The 13,121-nt window shown below is 40.8% G+C and overlaps 1 protein-coding gene across 3 annotated transcripts in view; it reads left to right on the top strand.

Moving 5' to 3' along the window:
• Positions 1–3,062: 3,062 nt before the first annotated feature.
• Positions 3,063–13,121, top strand: part of LOC133140077 (histone-lysine N-methyltransferase SETD1B-A-like) — a 28,968-nt gene continuing 18,909 nt past the window's right edge. For 2 of the 3 annotated variants that reach the window (XM_061259632.1, XM_061259631.1), the window contains exons 1-6: positions 5,929–6,191; positions 6,356–6,510; positions 6,930–7,028; positions 7,361–7,631; positions 8,677–8,798; positions 10,367–11,551. In XM_061259632.1, the coding sequence (XP_061115616.1) occupies positions 6,131–6,191; positions 6,356–6,510; positions 6,930–7,028; positions 7,361–7,631; positions 8,677–8,798; positions 10,367–11,551 (1,893 nt within the window). In that variant the 5' untranslated portion in view covers positions 5,929–6,130. Of the gene's footprint in view, positions 3,495–3,986; positions 4,114–5,928; positions 6,192–6,355; positions 6,511–6,929; positions 7,029–7,360; positions 7,632–8,676; positions 8,799–10,366; positions 11,552–13,121 lie in introns of those variants that run through there. The other variant, XM_061259633.1, reaches the window with a different exon arrangement.

The raw sequence follows: 13,121 nt of genomic DNA, 5'->3' as shown, positions 1-13,121 counted from the left end.
GTTTGTTACAAACCTACCAGGCGGTTGAAAAATCTATGAAAGAATAATAATAATGGCAAGAAATACATTAGCAAAAGTGTTCCAGCAAGACAAAGAAGCCAATGGGAGGTACAGACCAGTGCTTGACAATACCACGTAACATTTTGTAATGCTCTGCCTTTCAAATGCAACTCAAGGTCATAGAAAGGAAGGCACTTACTTAGCCAATTGGGCTGGGGCATAATTATAGGGATCTGTCCAGAAGCCCCGACTGTAATAAAAATCCACAGGATATTAACTGTGGTGAGGATCTCAGTTTAATGTCTCCAATATCTAAAGAATGTCATCTCTTACTATCCCATTACTCTGATGGAGACTAAGTTCTGTTCTGGCTTGCATCCAGTACTAGTCTTGACCCCAGATGCTCCCAAATCCCCCCCACTAAATTTGACTCAGGGTTGAGAACGTGGTTTGTGGAAACAGACACCCAGTAGCAGCCTCCAAATCAAACTATTCAGGATCATTTTTTAATGATTTGCCACAGACTAATTGAAATGATTTGTCGAGTATCCTTACAGAATCAGTCTGCACCAATATGTAGACAATTGAGCCAGTACACTGGGGGCCCAGCCTGCCCTTTAGAAATTACACTCTGGAATATTGCCAGTTAGAATTCCTACACTTAGGAAAACCAAATAGGTCTGAACATACATGCAATGTCAGAATTACAGATCTGTATACCAGTATTTTGCACATTTGTATGTTTGGTATCCACTCATCAGGACTGGACATCAAAGCCTCCTGGCCAACTGTAACACAACAGTGACATTAAGAGAAAGATTAACTATGTTATAGCCCACTAGTCTGCCAAAAGGCATTATTTGATGGCCCAGAGAAGAAAAAAAGCACAGCAAACCTTGGTTTTCTTTCGCAACAAACATAAACATCTACCAGAGATCAAACATAAACTTCAGTTGAAAACAAATGTTTGACTAAGAAAAATCTTGCAGTCTCATAAATTAGTCTGCTGTACTTGATTTGTACGGTATGCTATTTTATCAGTCACTCTAACACACAAAGCTGCTGCAAGTTTTAATGAGCTCATTGAAGGCAGCTGAAATGTGTATACACTATATCTCAAGACAACAGCACATGCTTTGTCGGGTCAATAGTAAAGATAAAGAATATACATTCATTTTAAACAGGTTGTCAGTCAATGATAAGACTCACAGAAGGCAAGGCAATCAAACAACCTGGGTGAATATAAATCCTTATTTTAGTTTTTATATTGTAAATATTTAAATGTAATCATTAGCATACATTACATTGAATAAATAAAACATTTGGTTGTGGACAAGCAATCAAATGCAAGGAAGTAATATTACAAGCATTAAAATATTTTACTAGGCTATAGAACTATAATAACTGATGTTCATGCATCTTAATCGAGTACTGCCCGAATATGAGAGGAACTACATAGCCTATTCAGTATCAAACATTCTAAATGCTCAGTTTAGCGTGAAACAAACAATCGTCATTTTGTTCTCGGTGTGAGGCTTTAAACTAATTGCAATTCGATTAAATGTAAATCATGGAATAAATCGTGGAAAGAAATCACGTTCAATGGAGAATTGCTGATCACTCACTCCACCAAATCTACTACTAAACATTACTTATGTTTAATCTAATACAACATGTAACGAAAGCCAGTGCTTGAATTTAGTATTGTAGCTATGACCTCTTAAGGGGCAGTTACTTTCATTCGCCAGAAATCGACTAGACTTTATTTAGCCAATAGAGAACGATCGTTCGCATTAGGCACAAAGAGGATTGAATAGCCTACAAAATACTGAGCGGTCTCGCTCACTCAAGGTAAAAAGACTGCAATGGCGAGAACCTCCTTGCTTGTAAATAGGAAGAGACAGGTGTACTATTTTCATAAGCATTAGCAACATAATCCTCAGCGCAATGAGATTCAGCGGCTTCATAAAACCATCTGGTTTTCAAGACTACCAATTAGCTGTAAGGATATGGGAAGGAAGGTGAATAAAACCACGATACACTACTTGAACGTTTGCTCAAACCAAAATATTTATCTTACTGCAAATAATCACCCACAAAAGGACCGGTAGTCGTTTGGTTTTAAATTGGTTCCAATAATTCAGACATGAAAAACAAACAGTCACAAAGGAATCTCCCATTGCTACCCGTAAGTGCGCAATTTATGGACCAAGGAGAAGGTTTTCAATTTCCATTAATGGCTTAAAACCTCCAACAATGCTGACCCTATGACCCACTGTCATGACTAACGTGGTTTAAAGCCTAGATATAGGCCGGTGGTTTTATAAATACATAAATAGTCGTTCTAATACAAGATTAGATCCCACACTACCCAACTAGTCGACAACGGTTCGTCTGCCTTTTCGTCAGTACTGAAACTAGCTCTTATCAGATCACCATAAGAAAAGAAACATTCAGGCCTAACAGTCTGACAGTGGAAGGTATTAAGACCATTTAATTGTACGGATTTTTCCTTTCCGCTTCAGTTGCATACAAGACCTTACAGCTCCGAGTAGCTACATTTTTCACACAATGTTTTCTGAGGCATTACATGACAATCTTTGCCTGTTCTGCACCTGGGCCTAAATAAACGATTTCAATATTATAAAAAAGCACATTTACAGAAATGAACTTTAAAATTCACACTGCAATTTAACACTGCCAAAAAAGTGATAGTTTGTAAAACATAGTTGCATAAAAAACATGAATTTTCCTCGTGACCAAAACAAAGGATTCAATTTTGCTTGCATAATTTTCTAGGACAGATTTTTTTTTTTTTGCAGGAGAACAAAATGCCGACCCCATGCATCGATTGTTCTTGAAGAAGGAAAATAGAGGTTCGTTGTAAATTCTCTTCAACTGTCCGCTTGAGATGCTGTAGTACAACTTTAAAACGGTTTTCTTTTTTCGCCCCAGCCGATCGCGTGGTATGCAGTCAGATCAGATGCAGGAAATGGTTGGCAGACAGCCAGACTCTCAGATTACAGTCGTTTACCAAGCCTGTTTTCGAGTGGACGGCTGACTAAACGCAGCAAAGCGAGAATGCGCCACGAAATGGCTCTTCATGTCGGTTATATTTGATGCATCACGCACTACACATAGCAGCTGAAGCCTTCCTGATCACTGTTGATACAATATCTGATAATGATTAAGAGAGAGACAGAAAGGGGAAAAAAAGAGTTGCATTTGGAGGATTCAAAACGATTCTTCCGAGACAGACACTCGCCCAGCAATGGCGCAGCTTGTTTTTCAGCTCTGAAAGATCAGCATTGTGTGGAGAAGCCATTTTGAAATCGCAGACAGCAGAGAAGCCATTACAGCAGTTCATAAAAAAAGTCGCTTTTGGATAAAAGGGGCAGAGAACCATCCTCTAAAGCAGATTTACCCCTAAAACACACTTATATTATCCCTAGGGTGTCGTCATCTTCGTGGATTACGTTTACATAATTTTAAGTGTAAGTTCTTATCTGGTATGAACCATTTTAACATTTTAAAAAGTTTTCTTCTCAGAACTCATGTATAGTTTTCTATTCTGTTATGTGTAATAAAACCTGGAAATGCTAAAATGTTTTCATTAAACCAATTGTTCCATATTATTCATATTTAGGCAGTTAAAAGACAAGGGCAGTGGATGTTTTAGTATTGAACCATTACATAACCTTAGCTACTTTAAACATGTACAACAACCCCTCGCCTGCCATAATATAATTTGTCCATTTAAGAATTTATTAGGTTTTTTCTTTATCTTCAAATTGATGAGTGAGGCTTTTGACGACACGCCTGCTTTTGTGGGGGGAAAAAAGAGGAAAGCCATGTTTGCATTTTTCTATTCTAAGAGACATTGCTAGGATAATCTGCATTCTTGATGGCCAGGAAGCAGCTTCTTAAATGTTACTGTCTTGGAGATTTCAAAAGAAATCTTATTCCCTTTCTCTTTTTTGTTTTAGGAATGGCACTCCCTGTCCCATCTAAAAAGAAACCATGTGCATTAATGGATCTGAAGATCGAGCTGAAATTGTTCCTTTTTCTTCTACGTATAGGCCTGTTACATATATATTTCATCAGAATGAAAAGGTAAATATTTCTGAGTATTTTATCACTGCTTGGGCTGTTTGAGTATGTTATGGTGCCTCTTATGTAATCTGCTGGTTAGGGTGGAAAACATATGTTTATATGTGCCTTGACAATAAGATAAATTAAAATGCGCCCTTGATGCAAGGTCAGATGCATGCACTTACCTTCATGGTTGAGAGCATTCATTTTAGTGCAAGTAACATGAAGATTTTAAGATTGTCATTTTTTCTAGTTTTGTTATAGTGCAGACATAACAAAAAGCTATTTCCTATAGTGATTTGACGGTCTTTGTACTTAGTTCAATTCATCTTAACCACATTTTTGAGAAGAAATATCTTACCATTATCCAAAAAGGGGTGGGGGTAAATTATTAAAAGCTAGAATGAACCATTTAATAATAGCCTTGCACCTGTGACTGAATTATTTGTAACATTTCCATTCATATTCTGACTGCTTTGTTTTCTGAAACGTGAGCAGAAATTAACTTAAAGCTTTAAGGAGACACATGGCATGCAAATTAGATATTACAAGAAAACAATAGGCACATAACTCATTACCTTTTGTGTCTATTTGAAGTACAAATCTTCAAATTACAACATTGCCACTTTTCCTTTACAAAACATTAAGCTTAAAACATCACAGTATTAATTTCTAAGGCTATTTACATTATTAAAGTAAAGTAAAATTGACTTACATATTGCTACATTCATACTTGGCCTCTTTAGTGTGCAATGTCAATGATGTGCCTTTACAGCATTAAACAAACAGTAGTAGCCTATTATTGTATATTTATATTTAGCACAATAGTAACATATCATACTAAAGCAAGCTGTTTATTCACTCGTTTTTTTACTTCAGAAGCGAAATGCTGACATATGGGTGTGCCATGACCTAGTTAGGACAAAGATGGATTCCAGGAAGGGAAAAAAAATAAAAATATCAAGTGGATTACGTCCAATATTATCTTCATTCTTCTCAGATCCTTTAAATGGTGCAAACATTATAACACACTGATATAGTCCGTGAAGAGAAGAAATCAAGTATAAGATCCCTTTTGGAACCATGGAAAACCACACTGGCCATTTGTCTCCACTGCAGAAAAATGGCTACCTGTGCGCTTGGCCTCTCCTCTACACTCTGTTGAAGGATGTCTCCGTACGGCTTCTAATAGAGAAGCTAAAATGGTAGCTTCAATCTGATTGGCTTGTCGAACTCACTGTTGTTAACCAGCCAATTGCCCAAGCACTGCAAAATATCAGACAATGTTCACAATAGTTGCCCCCGTTCTACATATCTACATTTATAAAGCGTTTTTTCCTCAACAAAAAGATTAATAATGCAGGATGTTTCTTGGGCTGAAAAACATAAGGCAAATGGAAGCTTTTTTCTGATTGGTTCTTGCCGTCTGCATGCCTTAAGTAAAATAATGAACACGTAATTGTCCTCTAGAACCTTAAAACTGCTACTCTTTTTAAAGGCATATACTTTTCCTCATGTTAAAAACAAAACAAAAAAGCTAAATACTATTAACACCGAACGTTTTATAAATTAATATTGGCTGGGCTGATTACAACTCAATTCTCTGGTAGTCTACTAAACTAAAGCCTCTCTTCCATCTTGTTTCCTGTGTGGGTAAATCTAACCGGTACATTCAACGCTTTTTGTAGCTTGTAATTTCCAACCAAATGCGACATAATAAGGAATATATACATTAAGAATGTGTCGATTTTTAAATGGGAAATGCATATTATTGAAAATTATAATATGTAACGATTTATTTTCGACGAATTCTCAAAATATTTGAGTATCGAATGTGCGAAGAGATGGTTGGATAGCTCCCAGTGTAGCTCAATAGTGGTGTATTGTGGGAGAGACCGAAAACCCAGACCAGAGGCACACAATATGTGCTGGCTCGCGAAAAGGAGGCAGGATCCTTTAAAAGCATGTAATGTAATCAGGGAAATGTAAAAGATCTAACCGTTTTGGTGGAAAAGTCTCGATCGGAATATCCTACATCATGTCCAAGCTGGGAGAAAAAGCCAGGTTAAATGAAGATCACGGTAGAAAGCAGAGTTCAAGTAAGCTTGCCTTTTCCACCTTCCCTTCTGTCTGTTTCGGTAATGGGGACCAGCTTTAAGCCCCATTACCGACATAACCGTGTTTTATGGGACAATTGGTACAAGTTGTTTTTTTATCTTAACATGCTCTCAATGCTTTTCCTTCTGTTAACATTCTTCTGCAGGTCTGGCGAACGGGATGGAAAACAGCCATCCAGTTTGCAGCTCAGGGGAGAAACGTAGTCACCATTGGAGGAGTTACAAGTTGATTATTGACCCAGCGTTGAAAAAGGGATCGCATAAAGTCTATCGTTACGATGGACATAATTTCAGCATGCCCGTGAGTTTGTGCCTTTTCTTTTTATTTATTATTATTATTTTTTTACAATTCACTACAAGCATGGTAGCTAAATTGATACATTTGTGACAGTTCGCAGCGAGCGTGATTGTCGTAAGGAATGATATTAAAGTAGGAAAGTCGTTTGTCACAGCACCTGACACACTGCATCAGTGTCACAATATTTCCATGGTTACAAGCGCGTTGATTTGCCATTGTAGTAACAAAACTGTATGCATACCCATGTTTAACTTGTACTTTTCAGCTATATTGCATATTAAAGCATAGCACACGTGCATAGGATACATGCGCGCCATGGAGCCGTGCTTCATTTGCAAACTAGCTACAGTAGCTAATGAATGAAGTGAAGGTGGCTATGATTTTGACTTGACTGCGAATGTTTCCCCCCCACTTTGTAACAGAACCCGGGAATGCAACCCGTGGATACTGTCCGAGACCCGAGAATCGGTCGTCTCTGGACCAAATACAAGGAGACCGATCTACCGGTTCCTAAGTTCAAGGTAGGCACACCCCCTCGCTGAACTTGTCTAATGTGACAAGTGTTCTGTTTCAAAAAAAAATCTCAGCACTACGGTCTGATCAAATCATAGGGAATTCCCTATAAACCCTGTTGTGACTCACAGTTGTATAGATACAGGTCGGCATGTCTACTGTTTACAGTATTGCTTAGCCATGCGTACATTGGATACATGCACGCACAACTGCATACATTCAGGGTTTAATGTACATAGCTACTGTACGTTCAGAAACTACAGCAAAAATGCATACCGTTGGCGTATGTTATTTATCGAAAATTGTTAACTTTCCTTCTACGCTGTATATTTCTTTACAGATTGATGAATGTTATGTCGGTCCCGTCCCTCCAAAGGAGGTGACGTTTGCAAGACTGAACGACAACATTCGGGAAGGTTTCTTGACAGACATGTGCAAGAAATTCGGCGATATAGAGCAGGTGGAAATTTTGTACAATCCCAAGAACAAGAAGCATTTGGGAATAGCAAAAGTTCTTTTCGGCTCCGTAAAGGCGGCAAAGGACACCGTTCAAAATCTTCACAATACTTCTGTGATGGGAAACATTATCCACGTGGAGCTCGACCCTAAAGGTATGCAGGCTTAATTATATTCTCTGTCTTGTTTGTCCCTATCTGTTTATGATTCCGGTTAGCATTCTAAATATACACTTTACATTTTATATATTTAAAAAAATGATAGCAGTCTTTAACAAGCTTAGAATCCCACGCTGCAATGCAAGTCTTTTGTTTCTTGGTAATGGCACGGTGCCTGATGCTGTCAGAATGCTCGTTTTGTTGAACGTGCTGCAGGTCCGCTATTTCCACACCATTGTGGCATGAAATGTTGCCAAAACGGATATTTATACCGCTCAGTAAATGGACGTCTTAACCGATTCAAGGTACTTTTTAAGTGAGCATATCATTAATTGCAACACTTCTTACACCTGGCAATAATAGTTATTTTTAAACTGCTAATTTTAAATATTTCAGTAAAATAACTCTGTAACTAGCAACACATTATTCATTTTAATAGAGTGCATAGTCTACATTCTCATGTATTTTCTATGCTGCATTTTCTTTGAATGATAAAAATGCTTAATGGATAAAATAGTAGTAGTAGTAGTTGTGAGCTTCCTCTTAAAGACTTGATGGAGCAGTTTGCTGTAGCAGCTGACTTTCCAACCCAAATATTAATCCCCCATTTGGTCAGGGTTTGATTCCCATCAGTGTCAGTGTATTGTGACCCATCTGTATCTGTAGTCTTCTCTACTTTCTACGTGTCTGAATAAAGTGGAAAAATACAAAAGGAGAGCTGATTGCCTACTCCCCTTTTAATAAAAATAAAAAAAAGCCTTTTCCCCTTTACTTAACATGCGGCCTTAGCTGTAGAAACATTATTTGTTGGCTTTGCCATTTGGCTGTGTAAATATTGTGTGTGTATGAAGTTAATGTTGCTGGTTGTCAAATATTCCTGTTAGCCTGTGATATGCTTTTTTCTAACCATGCCCTGAAAGTGAGTGGCTACAGCAGTTTGGTAAAAGGAATTCCTCTCACATTTGACAAGAAATGGTACAAGCATGTCATATGTCAAAACCTTCAGCTCCTCCACCATTCTCTTCTCGCCTATATAAAACAGGTGAAAACCGAATGCGGTACTTCGAGCTCCTGATCAATGGTTTTTACACCCCTCGGACTCTTCCGGTGGGTGGTGAGGACCCTCGAGAGATTTCACCCCACAGCCTCGCTGATGCCCTGCTGGTAAGTGCTCTGTTGCATTCAACTCAAGAGCCTAAATTCCCAATGTTCTAATCTTTACTTACTGACTCCTCACTAATTTTCACACTGAATCGTATGTTATGCTTTGGCTGATGGAAACTAGCGACCTGTTTAGTATGTCTAGTACATCTTTGCTGGTGAGGTGCTGCAGTATTTTACAAATAGATAATTTTTTTATATGAACTATTTGAATCTCCTGTTGGAACATTTTTGTGGACATGGAGCCCAAATAAATTTCCTGATTTGACAGGGAGGACAGGGTCCTGTGTAATGTCTGAACCTTGCAATGAAGCCACTAATTAGTATTTTTTGGGAAGGAGGTGGGGTTGGTTTGCACACATGCAGTGGAGATAGAGGGTGAAGGACGTACCAGTAGATGGGAGTGAAGAGTTTCATTCAGTGCCATGGGATTATGCACTATATGTTAAAAAATAAATTGTCTTCAGACTGGGTTATATACTTCTCTGCAATCTTCGCTTTGCAGGTGCACTCATTGATTGTTTCCTAAAGTTGTATTTATTTTCCTTTCACAATCTAAACCACTTTACTGCGCCAGAGAAACAATGCCTTTCACTATTATAGGAGGACAGTGCCTGCTCATCAGTTCATTTTCAGTCTTAGGAACCTACTTTTGTTTTTTATTATGTTTATTAGCCTTGCTTGAAGACAGGCAAAATAAATAACCTTCTGTCTGGAAGCATGAAAATGAAATTCAGCATGGATTGTTCAAAATATTTTAAAATAATATTTCTTGTCACTTAAGGCAGGCACACAACTTGGGTCACATTCATTTTGTGTGTGTTAGCTAAATGTAACTGACCAATAACCTTGAAAAAAGTTATTTTACCCGCACTTTCTCAAAGGTGGCAGCTGAGTGACCATGTCTTAAATTTGAAACTGGGGCATGTATTAGTCCATAGTAACCTGACAATTCTTTTGACTACATGGCTTTTTAAAAATGTCTAAATGCATTACCTGTATTTGTTTATTCATCTTTAATGTAAAGTGGGGAAAATGGTTATTTGAGATAAGAGTGTGGAAAGCTGCAGCTCGGGATGTTGACAACTTTATCAGTGGTTCAGTTTATCTGTGCAGCAGGTGGTAAAGTGGGGCCCAGTGTGGAATGTGCCTCTGTTCCTTGTTTTTACCTGTCAATAGTAGTGAGCTGAGCAGTTTGATGGCAACCTGTACTTTGACCACTTCTGCCAAGAGGCTTCCCATGAAGCCTCTAATGTTGATTATAATTAAAAATGCCATGACCCTGAGTTCAGCGGAACTACTTTCTTCCTACTAGCTGTTGGTTCTCCAAGAAGTTGGCTGGTGGATTTTAATGCCCCCCGCGTATCCTCACTGACAGTTTTGAGAAAGTGGCTAGACAGTTTTTCCACTAAATTTTTTGCCCTTGTGCGTGGATTGGATATGCTTTCTGATGCACAGTACGCAATGAATAAATTGATGCATTATTTTATTCAGCACCAGGTTGTCAGGCATTGGGCTGAGAAAGTGATTTAAGTTGCGGGGTCACCATGTGAAATGTTGTTTCTCTCTAGGCTATCGAACCTGCCAAGAGACTGTCCGAAGGCAGCTCTTCCACGCTGGGCGGTCCCACCACCCCTAACAGCATTAACACGCCCCTCTCCCTGGACACGGCCTATTCCAGCCTGCGGCAGGACACGCCCAACAGCTTCGGGCACACGCCCCAGTCCCAGGGTACCCCGCATACTCCACGAATGGCGGGTACCCCCTTCTCCCAAGACTCCAGCTACTCCAGCAGGCAGACCACCCCAGCTTACCAGTCCAGCCGGGCGGAGGGCTCGGGGGGGTACAAGGCCCGGAGGCACGAAACCAAGTTTCAGGACGCCTACAACCGGCGGCCCGAGCGCCACTATGTGCACAACACCAGCGGGGCCTACCGTGGCTCGGAGCAGACGTCCTTCTCCAGCCCCCCTTTCAAACACCAGCCACCCCCGCCACCCCCAGAGCCCGCCCCCTCCGCCCCGCCTGCCAGCTCGGCCGGCTACAAGTCGGCTTTCTCTCCGTACCAGGCCCCGCCTCCCCCCACATACCCCCACGTAGAGCCAGCGCCCCACCACCCGCCCCGGGAGCAGGAGTACAGGAGGATCCCCCCACCCCCTCCTGCCGCCAAGGCCTTCCCCCCCGGTACCACGGCCGCTGCCGGGGCCTGTGTAGACTTTGTGCCGGTGAAGGAGAAGCCGGAAACGCCGCCCCTCCCTGACCCCCCGCCGTCTGCTGAGCTGCTGCCCGCTGCCCCGCTGTGCAGGACCCCGGAGCAGTGCCCGTCCCCAGGCACCCCCACGCTGGAGTCGGAGCGCAACAGCCTGGACTCCCGCATCGAAATGCTGCTGAAGGAGAAGAGGACCAAGCTGCCCTTCCTGAGCGAGAGGGACTCAGACACCGAGGTGCGCATGGAGGGCAGCCCCATCTCCTCGTCCTCCTCCCAGCTGTCCCCCATCCCGCCCTACACTGCCAACTCCCAGCCTGGCTACTGCGGGGCCACCCCGGCCTCCCGCCCCTCCAGCACCGGCCTGGAAGACATCAGTCCCACGCCTCTGCCCGACTCGGACGAAGACGAGCCCGTCCTGGGGACGGCCTCTTTGGTGCGGAGCTCCGGGGCCTCCTCCCCCTGTGACCCCCTCTCCCAGGCCAAGATGGACAGGAGCAAGAGGAAAGACTCCTCCCTGGGGGATGAGACGCCCACTGACAAGATGGATGTGGTAAGACTTATATCTCTGTTTTCACACTCGGCGAATAAGAGTTTACAGCCATATTTTTGCATTTTGTACCCCCTTTAGCGAAGGCTTTCAAATCCAGCCCTTTAGATGTATTATTTGTGATTATTGACCTTGGTCCTGAGTGCCTGTAGGACTGTGAAGTACTTGTGTGGACCCAGTATCCACTAACCTCTGAAAATCTCTCTGCTATGGCACTACTCAGGGCTGCGCTTGCCATGTCTGTGTTTCCATTATATTGAAGACAAATTACATGCACTCATGACATGTTCAGATTGTACTATTAAGGTATGGGATTGAACAACTGAACAATGGGATATGCTCTTAAATGAATGCGTGTGTTTTTATGTTCAAATCTCGTAAACCTTTGAGACGGGAAGCTTTTCAGCTGAAACCAATTTCAAGCAGAAATAACTGCCATTACGCCAATACACTCAGTTGTGGCTTAGTGATGTCATCCCAACTGTGCTATGAAACTGTAAAAGAGGCCGCTTTGTGGTACAACCATGGTTGAATGAATAAAACAGGATGAAATCTGTATGCTCAGTGTACTTTTTTGCAGACTACTGCTCTCATTGCCCCTTGAATTCAAAGTTTGTTTGAGAGTATGACTGGAGGTAATTTTCTTTAGGAAATCAGATCCATGATGCATGCATACATCAACTTGTGACACAAAAGCAATGAATACATTTTTTGTGTAGGCATAATGTTTCTTTTGACTGCATTAGAGCTTTTTTGCCATTGAATAATTATACCCAATTCTAAAATGCTGTTGCATGTGCGTAATTGCATTTGAATATTAGCAGAAATAGTTTGCAGACAATAAATGTCACCAGAGCCAAGGCTCCTATAGGGGGCATATAGATAATGTTCCTGTTATTGTAATGGCTGGCTCTGTTGTTGTAAAGTTGTGAGTTACCGAGTGAAGGAATAAGGATAAAAATGTAGGCAGTACTTTGTTTTGCAGTCTTTTTCATCAGATGCTTCTAGGACATTCAGAAATTGACTGTGTGTCGATTTGAATGGTAAGTTCTAGAAAAAAAGTATTCTTTCTGAAAATTGCAGCAAGTTGGCAGGATGCTGTTCACAGCTTTGTCTGAACAGGCGCGTTCTACAAATCGGCTTATGTCTTTGTCATTCACCCTACTGAGTTCTCCAAGGCAAAGAATTCACAGATTGTTGGAATGCAGTTTTGGGGTAACAAGTGTGTGCTAATGGTATATAATTGAAGGAAGCAATTTATATTGTACATGTACAGTGGCATTTAAATACAGCTGGAAATTAATTCTTGCAAGCCACTGAATGGGAATAATCCATGTACCAGTGTGTAATACATACATTGTGTAATAAATACAATACAATGCATAATACATAAAATACAGTGTGTATACATACAATACAATGTGAAATAAAAATACAGTGTGTAATGCATACAGTATGGTGTTTGCATGTCAGAAAACCGAATGGAAACCAAATCCTCTATACTTCAAGTATATTTGTAAAAACTGTGATAATTGGGGGGGGGGAAAGAAAAGCCACAGACATGTAGAATCAC

The sequence above is a fragment of the Conger conger genome, chromosome 11, assembly GCF_963514075.1.
Source record: "Conger conger chromosome 11, fConCon1.1, whole genome shotgun sequence".
NCBI classification, from domain to species: Eukaryota; Metazoa; Chordata; class Actinopteri; order Anguilliformes; family Congridae; genus Conger; species Conger conger.
Note: the sequence above shows the minus strand (reverse complement) of the source record. Positions and strands in the feature narration are given on the sequence as shown.